General features: G+C 44.2%; 1 protein-coding gene across 5 annotated transcripts in view; it reads left to right on the plus strand.

The window, feature by feature from the left end:
• NARS2 (asparaginyl-tRNA synthetase 2, mitochondrial) overlaps positions 1–20553 on the plus strand; it is a 74215-nt gene that overhangs the window by 18570 nt on the left and 35092 nt on the right. For 2 of the 5 annotated variants that reach the window (XM_065581730.1, XM_005308776.5), the window contains exon 6: positions 7627–7727. The exons of the other annotated variants lie outside the window; for them this stretch is intronic. In XM_065581730.1, the coding sequence (XP_065437802.1) occupies positions 7627–7727 (101 nt within the window). The remainder of the gene's footprint in view (positions 1–7626; positions 7728–20553) is intronic. 5 annotated transcript variants of the gene reach the window in all.

The following is a 20553-nucleotide window of genomic DNA, read 5'->3' on the forward strand; positions in this document are numbered from 1 at the left end:
TATAAATAAACCAAATCACAGTCCCTGGAGGTGCAGAGATGACTGTATCCTATTTGTGGAGAGGGAAGAGCACTCTGAGTTTTCATCTCTGGCTTTCTGGGGCTCTCCTCCAGTTACTACTTGGTGTATATATCTCATATCCTACTGAAAAGGATTATATATAAGGCCCTCCTTGAATTGCAGGATGATTGTGAGAAAAAAAAATAATTGTGGCTGAGACAAGACATGGAAAATTGCAGAAAAGTAATAATGGATCTTATTATTTGCGGTAATAAAGTCCATTATTACTTTTCTGTGATTTTTCGCTGTTGGCCAGCCGGGGCTGAGAGCAGGAGCCCGGGGCTGACAGGGGCAGGTCTCCGACTGTCAGCCCCATGCTCAGCAGGATTCCTGCTGTCAGAATTGCGGTGAAAGTCTAATATTGTAGTATTCACATTTTCTGCAATATCCCAAGTTAAGTTGGGCCTTAGTTGGGCTTTTCTCTTTACTTACCCTTAGGTATCATAAAAGAGCAAGGGACATAATTGAATTGAAGTTTTTGTTCTGTTATGAAAATTGATAACTTATGGGTGACCTACAGCATTCACCTGTTTGCATTCTTGTACTCTACCCATCGCCAAGGTATCTGTGCGCCGGTTTGGGGGAGAGGTTTTTAAAAGAAAGCAGTGGTTTTTTTTATATTTTGTATCTGAGCGTAAAATAGTTGGTTTGCGTGAAGAAAATATCACTGGCCCGATTTTGCTGGAACGGCAACCCTCTAGAAATGAGGTGCAGATCCTCAATGGTGTGAATTATCATAGCTCTGTTGATTTCAGTGGAGCATAATGAAGCACGGCCTATATGGAGGTAAACTGTCCTCTGATCTAAGAATGTAGGTAGCTGACCATGTGTCCTAGGCCTGGTCTACACTGGGGGCGGGGAGGGGTGATTGATCTAAGATACGCAACTTCAGCTATGAGAATAGCGTAGCTGAAGTCGACGTATCTTAGATCGACTTAGAATCACTTACTTCACGTCCTCGCGGCGCAAGATCGACGGCCACCGCTCCCCCGTCAACTCCGCTTCCGCCTCTCGCCATGGTGGAGTTCCAGAGTCGCCAGCAGAGTGATCGGGCATCAATTTATCGCGTCTACACTAGACGTGATAAATCGATCCCCGATAGATCGATCACTACCCGCCAATCTGGCAGGTAGTGTAGACATACCCTTAGAGGTGAACAGCAGAGTTTAAAAAAAATCAAAACAGGTTCCAAGCTAGTAAGAAAAATGACAGCTTGAAGAAGTCATAGGCTCTAGAACCCTGAATGAGCTCAACCTAGCAACGCGCCATGAGGTCCTTCTATTTTACAAGCTGGGAAATGAGGCAGTGACAGATCATGTGACAGGTCCTTGGCAAAGCTGGGAATAGATGCAGGGGCCTAAATTTTGAGCTGGATATCTTAGGCATCTGAACCCACATCCTACACCCAGATAAGTGGTCTGACTTTTGTTTTCAGAAATGTGCCTCCAGAGCGCCATTTGAAGGCACTGGGAACTGTGGTTGCCCAGGTCCTTTGAAAAGCAGGCCATTTATTTAGGTGCCCATCTTTTAACACCCAGGTATCCTGTCTTCCTCCTCTTTGCACATTCCTGCAGACCAGGCTGTCTCCCCTGAGTTCAGAATCTGTTCCTCTTGCACTTAGCTGTCCAGTTCTGATAGGGTGACCAGACAGCAAGTGTGAAAAATCGGGACAGGGGTTGGGGGATAACAGGAGCCTATATAAGAAAAAGACCCAAAAATCGGGACTGTCCCTATAAAATTGGGACATCCGGTCACCCTAGGTTCTGAGTTCAGGTTTTTGTATTTCCTTTGTCAGAGTTTATAAGTGACTTTTTTTTAAAAAAAGGAAAGGAAAACTCAGGTGTTGGCAGGTATGATGTGACGGAGGAACACTTCTGAATATTTTATTTTAAAATCAATCTATTTGTAATATGTCAGCTCATTTAGTTAGGCTTTTCACACAGTTCCACATGGCATTCTCATAAGCAAACTAGGGAAATATGACTAGATGAAATTACGATCAGATGGGTGCACAACTAGTTGAAAAACCATACTCAAAGTAGTTATCAGTGGTTCTCTGTCAAGCTGGGAGGACATATTAAGTGGGGCCCTGCAGGGTCTCTCCTGGGTCTGGTACTGTTCAGTATTTTCATTAACTACTTGGGTCATGGAGTAGAGAGTACACTTACAAAATTTGCAGGTGATACCAAGCTGGAAGGGGTTGCAAACACTCTGGAAGACAGCATTAGAATTCAAAATGATCTTGATAAATTGGAGAATTTGGTGTGAATTCCATAAAACGAAATTCAGTAAAGGCAGGTGCAAAGTACTATGCTTAAAGGAAAAATCAAATGCAAAAATTCGAAATGGGGAATAACTGGCTTGGCAGCATTACTGCAGAAAAAGATGTGGGGGTTATAGTGGATCACAGATAGAACACGAGTCAACAATGGGATGCTGTTGCAAAAATAGCAAATGGGGTGTTTTAAGAGGAGTGTCATATGTAAGACCGAAGAGGTAATTGTCCTGCTCTACTTGGCACTGGTGAGGTCTCTGCTGGAGTATTGTAAAAAAAGATGTGGACAAATTGGACAGTCAGAGGAAAGCAACAAAAATAAGAGAATTAATAAATATGACCTATGCATAAAGGGGGAAAGAAATGGAAATGTTTTTAGAGAAGAGAAGGCGGTGAGGGGACATAAGTCTTCAAATACACCTCTACCCCAATATAACGCGACCCGATACAACACTAATTCGGATATAACGCAGTGAAGGCGGAGCTGCATGCTCTGGCAGATCAAAGCAAGTTCAATATAACGCGGTTTCACCTATAACACGGTAAGATTTTTTTGGCTCCCGAGGACGGCATTATATCGGGGTAGAGGTGTATGTATAAACTTTTTTATAAAGAGGATAGTGATCAATGGTTTACCATGTCCCTCGAAGGAAGGACAAGAAGTACTTGGGTTAGTTTTCAGCAAAGAGAGATTTATATTAGATATTAAGAAAATCTTTCTAACTATAAGTCTAGTTAAGCACTGGAACAGGTTACCTAGGGAGGCTGTGGAATCCCTGTCAGTAGGAGTTTTTAAGACAAATACCTGACAGGGATGGTCTAGGTATACTTAATCCTGCCTCAGTACAGGGGGATACCTTATGTTTACACAGTCACTTTAGTGCCTAAGGATCACCAGGTATTTCACAAACTGATATGAAACTACTTCAATCGGGCTTGCTTTGCTTTTTCACCGAAGTGTGGTCACTGCTAGGGTGAAACTTGTGAGTTGTTGCATGGTGCACAGCGACAGTACAAAGCAGTTCAGTCCAGGAAGTGTAGAGCACCGTGCCCAACTACGGGAGAAATTTGAAGTAGAACAGAATGTAACCAACCAAGAGGGAATTTAGCCAGAGCACCCATATCTTGTGAAAAGTGCTCTAGAATCATTAATGACCACAAGCACTTAGGATGAGGCACAGAAGCTCCAAAAAGACATTGGAGAAGGAATATTGTACTTTAGAATGAAATAAACTTCAGCAATAGGGGAGGAAACCGTCTGCCTTCATCAGGAAGGAGGAAAAAAAAAAGTGAAGAAATCTAGTGAGTAAACTTGAGGAACGGGGTAGAGGGAGAAGATCTTACCTAAGAATCTTTAATAAGAAACCTTGAATTTTTTACATGGGCGCAGACAACCCCTCCTCCCCCACCTCACCTCACCCCACCCCCCAAAAAAATTAGGGATTACGTTAATAAATGAAATACTGAGTTTGAAACCATTATAATTTTTCCATTCATTAAGAGTGGACGTATGTAATCATGGTACAAAACTACTCATTAAAGCAATATCCAACAGCTTTTCTTTTCTTTTTAACTCTAGGCCCTCCCCCAATAAAAATGTTGTCTATGCCCAGCTAAATGTTCCAGGGTGTTTCTTTGTGTGCAAATTGTCCAATGACCTGAAAAGATACGCAAGAGCTGGAAGAAAAGGTCATTTGTGGCTCTGTGCCTGTATAATGTGTAATCTCCATATTGCTGCAGTCTTTTTTTCCCAATCATAAAATAACAATGAATACTCGATAGAATATTCCATTTTCTTTTTTTCTCATTACCGTAGCGCTTTTTCTGATAGAATCAAGTTCATATCCCTGTGAAAGGAAAATAGCACTGATTAAAATTTTTTTAATAAACTTGAGGCACCTGCCTTAGATGGAAAATTCCCACCCCCCCACCCCCCGCACACACACACACACACACGCTTTCTTATCAGACTTAAAATTGAGCCTTTGTGGCAGTGATGTGTGAAACCAAAGATATTCTAATGGTAGAAAGTCGTAAAGATTTTATTTTCCATGATCTCTGTGGAGAAGAATGAACTTGTGCTTAAGGTTCAGGACTGGATTGGACAGTCTGGGTTTGTTGTCCTGTACAGCTTTTCAAGTCATTCAAAGCCTTTATTTTGGATGCCTCCGTTTCTTAAAAACTTAGGAACTGATTTCCACTCCCCACCTCCAGTGGTTCTGAACATACAGCTCCAATTAGCTGTGTGTGGTCAGCTCCTCTGAAATTCAGGCCTTAAGTGTCCCAGTCTGAGCTCCTGAAATTAGGTTACCACTGAAAATTCAGGCTTCCACCTCTTTGTGTCTCAGTTTCCCCATCTGTAAAACGGGCTGAGTAGAGGCACTCCCTCCCTGTGCTTTACATTGCATCTTGTTATACTCTTCTGTTGCCCTTCCTACTATAACCCTGCCTTTTGATTGCCTCACAATGTAAGTTATGCTCTCTTGCAATAACATACACTTAAATTACATGACCATTTACATACACTTCAAGCAAAATTCAGAGTTGCTAACCCACTTCTAGTCCTACAGGCCTGTATAACTGAAATAAGAAGAACTGCATATTTTTAGCTTTCTCCAAGGGCTCCACAGTGGCATATAAATATGCATCCCCCACTTCTGTTACAAAGTAAATTTCTTTATTATTGCTATTTGCATTACAGTAATGCTTGGAGGCACCAGCAACAATCAAGGCCCCACTGTGCTGTACACCTAGTAAGAGTTGGTCCGTGTCCTGAAGAACTTGGTCTTACATGACAAAGGAAGTGCTCTTCTTCCCATTGTACAAATGAGAGACTGAGGCACAGAGAGATTGTGACTCATCCAAGGTCATGCCAGGCATCTTTGGCAGAGCCAGGGAGCTAGACCCAGTTCTCCTGAGTCCCAGTGCAGTGCATTATCCGCAAGACCTTCCTCCCTAGCTCCTTTCAGGTGCACTCGATGGCTTTTTCCCCTTGTCTGTCTTTTTGCTTTCTTTTACCACATTAGTAAATTATTTCAGAGCCATATAATAACCGTAGGTATGCAACAAAGTATTAAGGGCCATATCCTGCACTTGATATGTATCCTACCATTGAAGTCAGCGGGAACCAGGCCTCTACCAAAATTTGGCCTAGTCATGTGCTTATAATGCATCAATCCTGTAAACGCTTAAGCACATGCATAAATTGACTCATCTGATTAATCCCGTTGATTTTGATGGGACTGTTCATGTGAGTATTTAGACACGTGCAAGATTGGGAGGGGCATAGTTTTCTGCGTACTTTTCTAAAAGCTGAACACACGGTTATCTTACAGAAAATTGTTTATAATGCAGTTCATTCTGTTGCTGGGGTGGGGGGTTGGGAATAGGAATGTGTATTTGTTATAAACCATCTTTCATGGTTTATATAAACAGGCAGTCCAAGTGTTCCCTCTACTTTTTCCCACCCATGTGCAGAATTACACATCGCCTCCATATTGGTGCACAACAAAATTCATGTGGCGGGGTAGGGCCGAGGGGTTCAGAGTGTGGGAGAGGATTCAGAGCTGGGGCAGAGGGTTGGGGTGTGTGTGGAGGGGTGAGGGCTCCAGCTGGGGATGCGTGCTTTGGGATTGGGATGTGGGCGGGTGCTCAGGGCTAGGGCAGAGGGTGGGGGTGCGGGGAGGGTGTGGGCTTTGGGGTGGGGCCGGGGATGAGGGGCTTGGGGTGCAGGCTGTCTCAGGGCTATGGTGGAGAAAGAGGACTCCCCGAGCTCTCTCTTCCCACAGCAGCACCTGGGCTGGGGGGAAGGAGTGCCTCTCCCCGCCACGGCAGATCCGGTTGGGCCAGGCCGGGGGAAGGGCTCCTTTCCCCAGCAGCTCTGGCAGGGCTGGGCTGGGGGAAGGGCTCCTCGATCCGGCTGGGCTGGGCACGGGGAGAGGCGCCTCTCCCCGACTGCTCTGGAGGGGCTGGGCCAGGCCGGGCCAGGGGACCTGCATGGCCCTACATAGCCTGCTGCTCGGCTGCACAGCTACACAGCTTACAGGGAACCTAGGCAGGCATCCATAAATCATGTGTCCCTCTCCACTCTCCCATATATGCAATTTATAACTAGTTAATGACTTAAATACATTGACATGCAGCTACTGTCTAAATCAGGGGTGGGCAAACTACTGTTGAGGGCCGCATCCGGCCCTCCATATGTTTTAATCCAGCCCTCGAGCGCCCGCTGGGGAGCAGGGTCAGGGGCTTGTCCCGCTCCGTGCAGCTCCTGGAAGCAGCAGCATGTTTTTCCTCCAGTTCCTACGCGTAGGGGCAGCCAGGGGGCTCCGCACACTGCCCCTGGCCCAAGCGCGGCCCCCGCAGCTTTCATTGGCCGGGAACTGTGGCCAATGGGAGCTGCAGGGACGGCATCTGTGGATGGGAAGCGCGCAGAGCTGCCTGGCCATGCCTCCACGTAGGAGCCATGGGGGGGACATGCCACTGCTTCTGGGAGCTGCTTGAGGTAAGCGCCTCCCAGAGTCTGCACCCCGACCACCTATGGTGCCCCAACCCCCTTTCCCAGCCCTGATCACCCTCCAAACTCCTCGGTCTCAGCCCAGAGCATCCTCCTGTACTTCCAACCTCTCATCCCCAGCCCCACCCCAGACCCTGCACCCCCAGCCGGAGCCTTCACCCTCTCCCGCACCCCAACCCCCAATTTCGTGAGCATTCATGGCCCGCCATACAATTTCCATACACAGATGTGGCCCTTGGGCCAAAAAGTTTTCCCACCTCTGGTCTAAATGCTCCTCAAGAGACCATGAAGAATCTCTTTTTGGTATATTTCCAACTTTGGAGTTGGTTTCTCTCCCCCTCCCCCTACAGATGTTCTGTAGACTACTTCAGTGACAACAGGTGATACCATCTTAAATCACGCTGAGGCCCTGTCTAGATTGGAGATTAGCCCCAGGTTCTCATGCAAATCATGGCTTTCCCTGTCTACATTAGGGGTTTGCATGGTGCAGCTATGGAAACAGGAGGTAATTGCCAAGTTAGAAAAGGCCCCAAACTGGTTTTGAAATGGACTTACCTTGAACTACTTTTAAAACCAATTTGACAATGCTCCTGGTGTAGACAAGCCCCTGGTGTATGGCTTTACTCCTGGAAGCATGGGACCTTGTCCTGTTCTTTTTTTCATTTGGATTGAAGCACCTGTAATTTTCAGAGGAGGGGCATGAATGATAAATTAGGAGCCATGATCCTTAATTGTCGTTTAATAGTCTGGCATGTTGTGCGTTCTTGACTTACAGACATCAGATAAAGTACAGGAACCTGGGGAAAACTCCCATTTCTTCAATGTTCCTGCCTTCCTGACGGTCTCTGGACAACTCCATCTAGAAGTGATGGCTGGGTATGGAAATCTTTTCTCTTGACCTAATGGAGTCTCATAAAACTCTGTCACAGCTTCAATCCACTAGACTTTGTTTCACATGTTCCACCCTCCGTGTGCTTGCCAGACACCCAGTTGGGCAACGTTTTGTGGTCAGTGCTGGAGAGTCCAAATCACTGTTTGGAGAAAGCTGGATTCCATTTGAATTCTGGAGAACGAGTTAGGATGTAAATTTAAGATACATACACTCCTCCATCCCCCCTGAAGGTGGTCAATGAGAGGTTGGCACAGAGATCCAGGCTGGGACATGACTTTTATGTAATAACTTAATTATTATCATTATCTGTTATTTGTCCAGGACCTTATGATCACATCCAACATCGCTCAATGGGGAAATCTGTTTCCATTTAGGCCAGTGCTGTTCCTGTTCTTTGTTTCTCTTCCTTCCCCATCCTCCTTTCTCTGTTTCTATCCCTTTTCCCTGTATTTGTGTGCTTCCTCTCTTCTTCCCTCTGCATCTTCTTCCCTGCAGAACTCTCCGTGCTTACCATACTTTCGCTCCCAACACCGCCCCTTTTCCAGCTGTGAAAGTAATCAGCAATTGAATAGTTAATGATATTGCAGTGTTGTCATTAGCCTTCAGTGTTAACACCCCCTGAGATTTAGGGGATGTGAGAATGCACACCTACCAGTGCCACTGTTTCAGTCTCTCTGTATACTCGGGTCTGGTCTACACTAAGCTTTCACAATGATTTAAGTTAATTGTTAGATTAAACCGGTGGGTCCCCCTCCCCATGTGTCAGTGTAATTCTGTTGACACAAAGGTGTTTCTCTCAGGGCTTATCTTCATTACCGGGGAGATCTACACTGCTGCAATCAATGCAGCGGGTGTCAATTTAGCGGGTCTAGTGAAGACCCACTAAATCGACAGCAGAGTGCTCTCTGGTCGGCCCATCTTACTCTTCTTGGGGAGCTTGAGTAGTGAAGTTGACTGGAGAGCGTCTCCCAGCAACGCAGCACAGTGAAGACACCAGGATAAGTCAACCTAAGCTACATCAATTCCAGCTACATTATTCACGTAGCTGGAGTAGCGTACCTTAGGTCGACTTACCCTGGTAGTGAAGACAAGCCCTCACTATAGCTGCGTTGCACTGATTAAGTCTGTGCTTCTCCCGATTGAACGAAATTGGTGTAAAAACTGAGCATTTAGCAGGCCTCAGAAAGACAGCAGTGTGTCAGCTTACCACACAGAGCACGTTAGGAAGGTTATCTTCGTAACCACGGGGGAGAGAAACCTTTATTTTTTTAATAAACGCTTTGGTTCTGAAGAATTGAATGTTCAATGGCATCCTCAGAAATACATCACACGGGCTGGATGTAGCCCACAAGTCAGGTGTTTGAAATCTCTGACTTAGAGAACAGGATGGGGTGACTTGGGTGCTAGTGTGGTCTCTACTGCATATTTGCTGTGTGACCCCGGGCAAGAGGCATTCTTGCCTCAGTTTGGCCACTGAAGAACTGGGTATAATAACCTACTTCACGCTGCTGTTGCAAAGTTAATTGATTGTCAGTAAACAATCTTCCTCTGATAGAGTCCAGGCCAGAGAGAAGTAAAACTTGTATAGTATCGTATATCCATTGAACGCTATGGGTGAAATCCTGATCTCGGTGAAATCAATTGCAGAACTCCCCATCACTGCAATAGGACCAAGATTTCACCCTTAGAGATTGAGGATATAAGGTGCTGTAGAAGTTTTACTTCTCTCTGGCTTGGGCTCTAACAGCCCACCAAAGCGGCTAAGGTCAGCTGAGGTGCTCGTGCTAAGTTTTCACGAGAGTGGATATGCTTGGCAGGGTGGCCTTGATATGCTCTGTGACTTGCTGCCCCTGCTGTTCTGACAGAAGTGGAGCTTACTGACAGCCTAAGGCTAGTATATCCTCCAGGGCAGTTGTCTGCAGGATGGGGAGCTGATGAGAGAGTTGAGAGAAGGCTGGTTATTTGTAGGGGGGGGAGGTGTCTTTCTGCACCTCTGAAAAAAGGTGGGATTTTATTTGTGTGTGTGGTGACATTACATCCATGCCCAATGACCTTTATTGGAGGACATACTCCTATAAATCAAATAAGGATGAAATAGTATTTTAACGTAATGACATCTCCATTCAATTAGTCTCTTTTCTCAGAATAGCACACAGCCTACTCTGGGACTAGACAGAAAACTAATTGAACAAATACTGGGTCTTCTAAATATTACTCCAGTGGCATCATTCAGATGTTCCGCATTATCTAAAAAGGAAAAAAAATGTGGGTCCTTGTCTCACACAGTACAGTATGTTATAGCTTCATGCTTTATTCTGCATTAACATGTTGTTTTTCCAGGCATTTTAAATGACCAAATACCAACTAAATTTAGATGAGCTATATTTATCCTTGATGATCTATAGCTGTTCTGTGAACCTGCTCCTCTTATTTTTTTTTGTTAAGCACAACATATTTCTGAGGTTTATAACCGAAATGCTATTAAATAGCTCAATCTTCAAAAACAGACCAAGTGAGAAGTCCCTGTTGGCTCAAAAATATCAGTCATTGAGATACACTTCTACCCCAATATAATGCTGTCTTCGGGAGCCAAAAAATCTTACTATGTTATAGGTGAAACCGCATTATATCAAACTTGCTTTGATCCGCTGAAGCACTGATTTACCATGTTATATCCGAATTCGTGTTATAACAGGTCACGTTATATCGGGGTAGAGGTGTACATCATAGTTTCGTTGAGATATTAACTGTAACAGAAGAGCTGCCATACTGGGTCAGACCACGGTCCATCTTGCCCAGTATCCTGTCTCCATCAGTGGCCTATGCCAGAGCTTCGGGGTGGGTGTACAGAACAGGGCAATTAAGGAGTGATCCACTTATCTTCCGCTTCTGGTAGTCAGAAGTTTAGGGTTGCTCCAAACATGGGGTGGAATCCCTGACCATCTTGACTAATAACCATTGATAGACTTATCCTCCATCTAGCTTATCTAGTTCTTTTTTCAACCCAGTTATACTTTTGGCCATCACAACATCCCATGACAACGAGTTCCACAGGTTAATTGTGCATTGTGTGAGAAATTACTTCCTCTTGCTGCCTGTTAATTTCATTGGATGACCCCTGGTTTTTGTATTGTGTGTAAGGGAAAACACTTCTCTATTCACTTTTTCCCTACCATTCATGATTTTATAGACCTTTATCATATGCCCCTTCATTCTCTTTTCTCAGCTGAGCAACCCTAATCTTTTTAGTGTCTCCATGTAGGGAAGCCGTTCCATACCCTTGATCATCTTTGTTGCCCTTCTCTGAATCTTTTCCAATTCCACTATATCCTTTTTTGAGGTGGGATGACCAGAACTGGACACAGTATTCAAGGTGTGGGCTCACCATGGATTTATATAGCGGCATTATGATATTTTCAGTCTCATTATCTATCCTTTTCCTAAAAGTTCCTAACTTACTGTTAGTCTTTTTGACCGCTGCTGCGCATTGAGTGAAAGTTTTCAGAGAACTGTCCACGGTGACTCCAAAATCTCTTTCTTGGGTGATAACGGCTAATGTATAACCCATCATAGTATTTATAGAGTTGGGGTTATTTTTTTCATTGTGCATTACTTTGCACTTATCAATGTTGAATTTCATCTGTCATTTTGTTGCCTAGTCACCTAGTTTTGTGAGATCCCTTTGCGACTCCTAGCAATCTGCTGTGGGCTTACAAAATTATTCAAGATAGTTATCATCTGCAAACTTTGCCACTTTACTTTTCATCCCCTTTTCCAGACTGTTAATGAATATTAATGAATATGTTGAACAACACAGATTCCAGTACAGATCCTTGGGGGACCCCGCTGTTCATATCTCACCATTGTGACTGTTTATTCCTAACCTTTGTTTCCTATCTTTCAACCAGTTACTGATTCATGAGAGGACCTTCCCTCTTATCCCATGGCTGCTTACTTTCCTTAAGAGTCTTTGGTAATGGAATTTCTCAGCGGCTTTCTGAAAATCCAAGTACGCTGTATCAACTGGATCACCCTTATCCACATGTTTGTTGACTCCCTCAAAGACTTCTAATAGCTTGGTGAGGCATGATTTCCCTTTACAAAAACCGTGTTGACACTTCCCCAACAAACCATGTCCATTTATGTGTTGGATAATTCTGTTCCTTATTATAGTTTACCTGGTACTGAAGTTAGGCTCACCAGCCTGTAATTGCCAGCATCTCCTATCAAGCCCTTTTTATAAATTGGCCTGACATTAGCTACCTTCCAGTCATCTGGTACAGAAGCTTCTTCTTCTTTCTTCTTTTTTCTTTATGCCGCTTTTCCTGGTGAGTGTCATGGCGGCCAGCATGGAGAGTAGGGAGGACCAGATCTCCCTTTCCTCCACAACAGGTGTCAGCTGCTTCTGGGGGATTCCCCAGCGTTCCCAGGCCAGCAGGGAGATATAATCCCTCCAGCATGTGCTGGGTCGGCCTCAGAGCCTCCTCCCAGTGGGATGTGCTCAGTAGAGTTCCAAAGGAGGCCTCCCAGCGGGCATCTTTATCAGGTGCCCAAACCACCTCAACTAGCTCCTCTCAATCCGGAGGAGTAGCAGCTCTACTCTAAGGTTCTCCTGAATAGCCGAGCCTCTCACCCTATCTTGGAGAGTAAGCCCACCCACCCTGCGGAGAAACCTCATTTCCGCCGCCTGTACCCGCGATCTCGTCCTTTCTGTCATTACCCAAAGTTCATGACCATAGGTGAGGATGGGGACATACATTGACCTTTAAACCAAGAGCTTTGTCCTGGTTCCTAAGGATTTTTGGGGAAAACCCTGTTCCATCTTCCCCATGTAGCCAGGTCCTGCCCTGGCTTGCTTTGGAAACAGGAGTGGGCAGATACCTTTGGAAATCTATTAGTAGCAGGGATGGATGGAAGACAGGAAATAGCTCTGGGTTCAGATACCATCCAATGGGGGCAGTAAGAAACAGGAAAGCAGGGCTTATAAAGAGCATTGAAGAGAGCTTATTGAGAAGATGGAAGAGAGCGTGGTTGGGTTGAATGGGTAAAAGCCGAGGTTCCTCAGCTGCTCTTCCCAAGCATAGAGCCATTGGGATGAGAAGACAGTTTGTTGGTAAATAGCCTTTGGGAACAGTTTTGGATATTTCTCTTTCTTACCTGTGCCTCACTGCAAATTCTTTAGTGACCCACAAGGTCTTGCATAGAGCTGGAACTGTATTTAGCTTTTGCTGCCATAGTATCTAGAAACTTGGTTTAAAAAAGAAGACTCTGCAGGAACTGCTTTTACTCCCGGAGAAAGACTGAGACGATGTTCACCGCTCAGTCTGATCCCACAGGAATGGCCTGATTTTCAGTGTAAAATCAAAGTAACCTTTATAACCAACATTTTTAAATTGGCTATTGAGTGTATTTAAGCAGAAGGCAGGTCTAGACCTTAACTAGGTCCCACTATAGTTAGCCATAGCTTTTGCCTAATTTCCTACGTATTTCCTGCTAGTTGCTTTCTCTGAGGCATGGATGTTTTTCTTCACACATTCCTCTATTCAGGTTCGTGTCTGTCCCTCATCACCGTAGTAGTCTGTGTTTGTACAGCACATATCACAATGGGGTGCTCATCAATGACTGGCTTCTTGGTGGTGCCACAATAGTCGTCATAATTAAGCAACCTGACTAGCATTTGTCACAAATTATGTCCCTTTGTAATCCTAAAAACAGAGACCTTACTAAAGCACTCAGGACTTCTGAGATTTTATTTGCAGCTCACCTTAGGGCCCCCTTTCCCAGAATGCTAGGTATGCCACCCCGAGAGGATGCGAAGTATTAGCTGCGGTTACAGGTGCAGATCGGCCTCTCAGTTATTCTCCAGAGTCTCAGCTTTAAGGTTAAGACTCTGGCTGTTCTAGTTGCACAGAGAATCTAAAAATCTTGGCCGATGTGTAACAATGCAACATTGTCTGCCTAAGTTTGCTGAGAGCCTGAAAAAATAGCCCTGAGGTGTGAACTGCCCTATTCCTTTTGCTGGCTGCTCAGATGTCAGTGATACTTGAAATGTCAATATTTCACTGCTCATCCGAACATGGAAGAAAGAAGTAGTATCACACTAGGAGGATCTACACTATTTGCTGAGACTGACCACTCATTTTAGGGTAGGCATTAACAACACAGAGCAGGGCTGAAAGATGACCCAGTTGGTTTCATTTTCCTGAAGAAGGCTTAGCTTTCAGAAGGTTGGGAAATGCTGCCTTAAAGAATGATGAAATTTGATGCTTAAATGGCTTCTTAATTATGCAGCACATGAAAGGAGATTCCCTCCTGTATTCTCTTCAGGCACATCATTGCTCTGCCTTGTACAATCTTAAATACTTTTGGATGCAGATGCATGAATGATGTATAGTACCTATTCAGCATCCCTGCTGTTAAGAGTTACCAAGTGTAAGGTGTAATTGGCTAATTTATCTTGGATCCTTTTAAAACAAAACTCTTCATGAAGTGTCTTGTGCAACATTTGTCTGAATCACACTTGTAATACAGACTCTTGTAATTAGATGGCAAACTAACTTCCATTAATTAGACTGGTACAGACACTTAATTGGAGTTATAAAAAGCAGCCATGACATGTCTGTTTTAATTCAATTACTGCACACTACAGTCTTGTTTGTAATTGCTCTAGTGATTTTTAATTACTTTTTTTTATTTGGTGGGAGTGCGATTTTAGTGTTTAAAGCAGGGGACCTGGGAATTGGAACTCCTGCTCAGAGGTTCGCAACTCGCTTGGACAAGCTGTTTGACCTCTCTCTACTCATCTGTAAACTGGGGTGACATCTCTGGGGGTACAGTCAGTACAAGAGATGTGCTACGTGGACAGTCGGCATGGTGAGACGTCCTCTAGTTGAGGCACACGCTATTGGGCTTGATGCAGGGATGATCTGAAGTAAATAAGATGAAATTCAATAAGGACAAATGCAAAGTACTCCACTTAGGAAGGAGTAATCAGTTGCACATATACAAAATGGGAAATGACTGCCTAGGAGGGGGTACTGTGGAATGGGATCTGGGGGTAATAGTGGACCACAAGCTAAATATCAGTAAACAGTGTAACACTGTTGCGAAAAAAGCGAACATCATTCTGCGATGTATTAGCAGGAGTGTTGTAAGCAAGAAACGAGAAGTAATTCTTCCGTGCTACTCTGTGCTGATCAACTGGAGTATTGTGTCCAGTTCTAGGCGCCATATCTCAGGAAAGATGTGGACAAATTGGAGAAAGTCCAAAGAAGAGGAACAAAAATGATTAAAGGTTTAGAAAACATGACTTATGAGGGAAGATTGAAAAAATTGGGTTTGTTTAGTCTGGAGAAGAGAAGACTGAGAGGGGACATGATAAAAGTTTTCAAGTATATAAAAGGTTGTTACAAGGAGGAGGGAGAAAAATTGTTCTTAACCTCTGAGGATAGGACAAGAAGCAATGGGCTTAAATTGCAGCCAGGGTGGTTTAGGTTGGTCACAAGGAAAAACTTCCTAACTGTCAGGGGGGTTAAGCACTGGAATAAATTGCCTAGGGAGGTTGTGGAATCTCCATTGTTAGAGGGCTTTCCCTTTCCCCTTCCACTTCCCTGGTTCTTGTCACGCAGACAGCAAGCAAAGACCAGAAGGCCGAAGTGCAGACAAGGTGATGTTTATTGGGGTTAGTTTCCAAGCAAGCATATTCCGAAGCCCTTCACACCAGTCAGGCTTATCTCTATACGCCGATAGAGCCTGTTCCCCAGTGTTCCGTTCCCAGCTCTGACGCCGCAGAGCGTTTACCGTGTGTCCCCCTTCCCAGCTCTGACACCGCAAAGTCTTGCCTGTGTCCCTGTTCCCCATTCGCTGTTCCTGTTCCCCCACCTTAGCAAGCATGATTCTAATTTCCCTTCCCCCACTTCCTGTTTGACCCCAGTTTGTATAGTAATATTCTCAGCTCTACCTTAACCAATCATTTTACTGAAATTTAACTAACCAATTCTAATATATTATAACTTAAGTCTCTAACCAATTATATCCCACTATCCTAATTAACTTACACCTAGCAAAATTTATTATACAGCAGACTGAAACAATTAGAGAGCCAGACAGATTAACAATAGAAAAGTGGCAGGTTTCAGAGGGGTAGCCGTGTTAGTTTGTATCAGCAAAAACAACAAGGAGTCCTTGTGGTACCTTAGAGACTAACAGATTTATTTGGGCATAAGCTTTTGTGGGCTAAAACCCACTTCATGAGATGCATGGAGTGAAAAATACAGTATGCAGGTATAAATATACAGCACATGAAAAGATGGGAGTTGCCTTACCAAGTGGGGAGGGGGGAAGGGGTCAGTGCTAACAAGGCCAAATCAATCAGGGTGGATGTGACCCATTCTCAGCAGTTGACAAGAAGGTGTGAGTATCAACAGAGAGAAAATTACTTTTTGTAGTGACCCAGCCACTCCCAGTCTTTATTCTGGCCTAATTTGATGATGTCAAGTTTGCAAATTAATTCCAGCTCATCAGTTTTTCATTGAAGTTTGTTTTTGAAGTTTTTTTGTTGAATGGCCACTTTTAAGTCTGTTATTGAGTGTCCAGGGAGATTAAAGTGTTCCCTACTGGTTTTTGAATGTTACAATCCTTGATGTCTGAGTTGTATCCATTTATTCTTTTGCGTAGAGACTGTCCGGTTTGGCCAATGTACATGGCAGAGGGGCATTGCTGGCACATGATGGCATATATCACATCGGTAGATGTGCAGGTGAACGAGCCCCTGATGGTGTGGCTGATGTGATTAGGTCCTATGATGGTGTCCCTTGAATAGATATGCGGACAGAGTTGGCAGCAGGGTTTGTTGCAGGGGTTGGTTCCTGGGTTAGTGTTTTTGTTGTGTGGTGTGTAGTTGCTGGTGAGTTGGGGGGCTGTCTGTAAATGAGGACTGGGCTATCTCCGAAGGTCTGTGAAAGTGAGGGATCGTACTCCAGGATAGCTTATAGATCCTTGATGATGCGCTGGAGAGGTTTTAGTTGGGGGCTGTAGGTGACGGCTAGTGGCGTTCTGAAAAGTGGGGGCCATAAAGATAAAACATAGAAATGAGGGTTTCACAACCAATGATAAGTTATTTCTTGCCAGACAGGATGCTATCGAACTAAGTTTTCTTTAACCATCTTAAGATCTGTTTAAAACTTCAGAAAAACCAAAAGTGTGAGAGGGGGGCTGGGGTGGAAAGCAACCAATTAACTGTGTGAAGTTGTTTTAAAGTTCAGGCTAACAGCAGCAAATTAAGTAAACTGAGGGGGAGGAGAAGGAAAAGAAGAAATGGGTATAGTTAGCTCTGAGCCAAGAGTAGGGCTCCTGGGGTTGAAACAGTTGGGGACGGTTTAGGTTGGACATTAGGAAAAACTTCCTAACTGGCAGGGTAGTTAAGCACTGGAATAAATTGCCTAGGGAGGTTGTGGAATCTCCATCATTGGAGATTTTTAAGAGCAGGTTAGACAAACACCTGTCAGAGATGATCTCTACAATACTTAGTCCTGCCATGAGTGCCGGGGATTGGACTAGATGACCTCTCAAGGTCCCTTCCAGTCCTATGATTCTATGATTAACTGGGTGAAATTATCTGGGTTGTATTATGCAGGCGGTCAGATTAAATCATAATGGTACCTCTTGGTTTTAACAAGCAGTAACTAGATTGATAGATTGTAAGATGCTCTCTATGGAAGTTCAAAGTATAATTCATGTCAAAAGTCAGTCGTGTGTATTTATTCTGAATCAAGACTTTTGTAAAGGGAAGAATTATCAACACCCACTTTCTCGGGTTACCTGTTGTCACGCCTCTTCTAAGTAGTAACAGATGAATAGACTTTAAAACCAGCGAAGTCTGGCCTTCTGTGTGACACAAGCCATAGAACTTCATCCATAGCTCAGAGCCTTACAGGGCAGCTTCACATGCATGTGTAGATACACCAGTCCTGGAACAGAAGTTGTCCCATCTTTCAAAACTCCGCCCACACACCAATGCCTGGTTCGTAGGGAGCCAGCTGTATCTCAAGAACTGACTGTAGTTCGCTTAAGGCAAAAAGCAAACTCTCTTGCTGCTTTCCACACCTCCCCTAAAACAAACCGATTGCATCACAAAACAAGCAACAACAAGCATTTCTTTAAAGTTGAACAGTGCTTGCACCCCAAGAAAAAGAAAGTGGAAGTGATGGCAACACTACCTGGAGAATGTTGCCATAACCACTTTTTCCCCAGGTTTTTAGTATAGTCATTCATTTGTTTTGCATGCTGTAGGTTTTGAAGTCTTAAATACTTGGATCCAAACTTTTAAAGGGGCCTCAACTGTGTCTCCATTCGTATATCTGTGCAGCTGTGTGTGTAATTTTTGAGCACTGTTTGTGTGCAGGCAATCAGTAGAGTACAGGGACTACACATAGTTTGAAAAATTGACGCTTTAAAATACTCTTTAAAGCCACTCCACTGCAGTTTGAGGAAGGTGTGCATTCTTTCCAGCATAGAGGGTAAAGATGGGACACAACAGCTTTCATTAAAGTCATGTTCTTTGCCCCTCTCATGATCCGGTTTTGAATGAAATCTTTGCTACATATTTTATCTAAATTTGGAGAACATTTTGAAACTGCAGTGTCCCAGTTAGCTAAGACATGAGAATGGTTATTTGAACTAGTGCCTAAAAACTGGTGTACTGTCTTTCATCAGGAAGATTTGAGCTACCATGGCTAATCTGGAGGCTTTATTGATTTTTTTTTTTTTTTTAAATAAAGTGATTTGAAGAAAATTAAAACCAGGGAAAAACAAAACTCCATTGAAAATAACACGTCATGTAGTAAATGCAGAGGAGTTAGTGCTTAGGAGAGCTCTGTTCTATTTGTGGTCCAGCCATAAGCTTGCAGTATGGCTTTGAAGCAATTCACTTTACCTCTATGCACTGTGGTTTTCCCAACTGTAAAATAAGGATAATGCACAGGTGTGTTGTGAGGCTTAATTAATTAATGTATGTCAAGTGCTTAGAGGGCCTGGGGTGGCAGGTGGCTGTAGAAATGCAAAGTATAGGATTCATATTTATTTATTTATTAGATTATATGAATATGCCTGGATCTGTGTCAAGCTGACCTGGGTGACCCTATATTAATTTTGTTTGGTGCCCCCTTCACTGTCTTTATCCCCAATTCCTTGCACCAAGAGCAGAACTGATGGAATTGCAACTGGAGAGAGTCAGGCCTCTAGGTATGGTTGTGCTATTGTTCTGGGCCTGCTCTTCATCCTGCAGTGGGCGCAGAGCTCCGTTTGCCCCTTGCCAGTCACGGTGCGGGAGACTGCTGCCTGATCTGACTGGCTGATGGCAGAAGTTTGGCACTTCTCAGTCCCTGCCTGTCTAACCGTCTCAGACAGCAGCTTGGTTTGGGCTGTGTACAGAAGGAAGTATAATTCCACCTTGTCACATCAAGTATTGAAACAGCAGCCATCTGCTAAAGCCTCAAGCCACCCACGCATTGCATGAGCAAATGGCCGAGGTGTATCTTTCCACATCTGTAGTTATTGGTAGAGTGGATCAAAAATACTATATTTTACGGAAATTATTTCAAATGAATTTTTTCTGATTTTTTTCAACAAAAATCCCCAAAACCTGAAAAAATACATTTTTTTAAAACTAAAAAAATGGACTTTTTGTCGTCCGTTTCCCCCCCCCAATGTCTATTTTTCAAATGAAGGCAGGGGGGGCGGAAGTTGGGGGAAAATCAAATGTTTTGCTTTTTCTCAAGTTTTTGAAAACATTTGTTTTCAAAGAAAGGCCATTTTTCATCTTGAAAGGAGTTTCAGATAAAGAATGTGCGCCGGCTCCAGCCAGCAGCCCCGTTCTATCTCCTTTCCTCCCGCTGACTTTCTTAGGATCAGTGGGTGCTCAGCTTCTCTGACAGACTGGCGCTGTGTGCGTTGGCTCTGCCTGCTTGAACGAGCAACAGCGTATAGTGCTTTGTATCCTGAACGGTCCCACGGCCTGTCGCGAACCGCAGCGTTGCTTAAAGGCAGCCTCCCCTGAGTTTAGAGTGGCAGCCAGCTGGTGCCCAGCAGTTGAGGGACTGGGAGTCTTGGCCTTGGACATAAGGACAAAATCCTCCATTTATGGACAGTGCCTGGGGAGCAGGTCGGCCCTCGGTGATAAAAGCCTTGCAAAATGAGCAAGGTCAGGTGAAATACAATGGAACTGTGTAAGAATGAGCATTTTTTGCACTCCTCTTCAGCTTCCCCTTCCTCCAGAGAGGACAGCATGCTGAGGAAGGTCAGCCTCCGGTGCTTTGCCATCCTTATCTGCTGCTCCTTCTCTCTATTGACGTCATGCCTTGCTTTCCACCCTTGGATTGAAACACTTTTTAGGTTTTTGATCTGACTTTTAAGAAAGGGCCTTTCATCTGGGAGCAAACCGTGGGGGTGGAGGGTCAGCAAAGAGAACACTATCCTTGTAAGTCTCATTCTGTGTCCACTTACTCTTGTTTCGGAAAAGGATTTATTCCCACTCAGCATAGGTTGCCTTCTGGCTCAGATCTGCCCGGAAGACCCATTGCAGTGATTCTCTTTGTGTTGGCAATGCACCTGCAACTTTGGGAGCACTGCAGCAAAACAAATAAGAAGTAATAAATGTGTGTATGTGTGGTCTAGTAGCTAGCCCTGAGTCAGGACTCCTGGGTCCTATTCCCAGCCTTGTCCCTAACTTGCTGTGTGATGGTTATTAAGCTGACTATGTAAGATGGCTCAGAGGTATATTTGCTTAGTTCAGTGACACAAGTACATCTTTAT

This window comes from Chrysemys picta, chromosome 1, assembly GCF_011386835.1.
Source record: "Chrysemys picta bellii isolate R12L10 chromosome 1, ASM1138683v2, whole genome shotgun sequence".
Classification (NCBI taxonomy): Eukaryota; Metazoa; Chordata; order Testudines; family Emydidae; genus Chrysemys; species Chrysemys picta.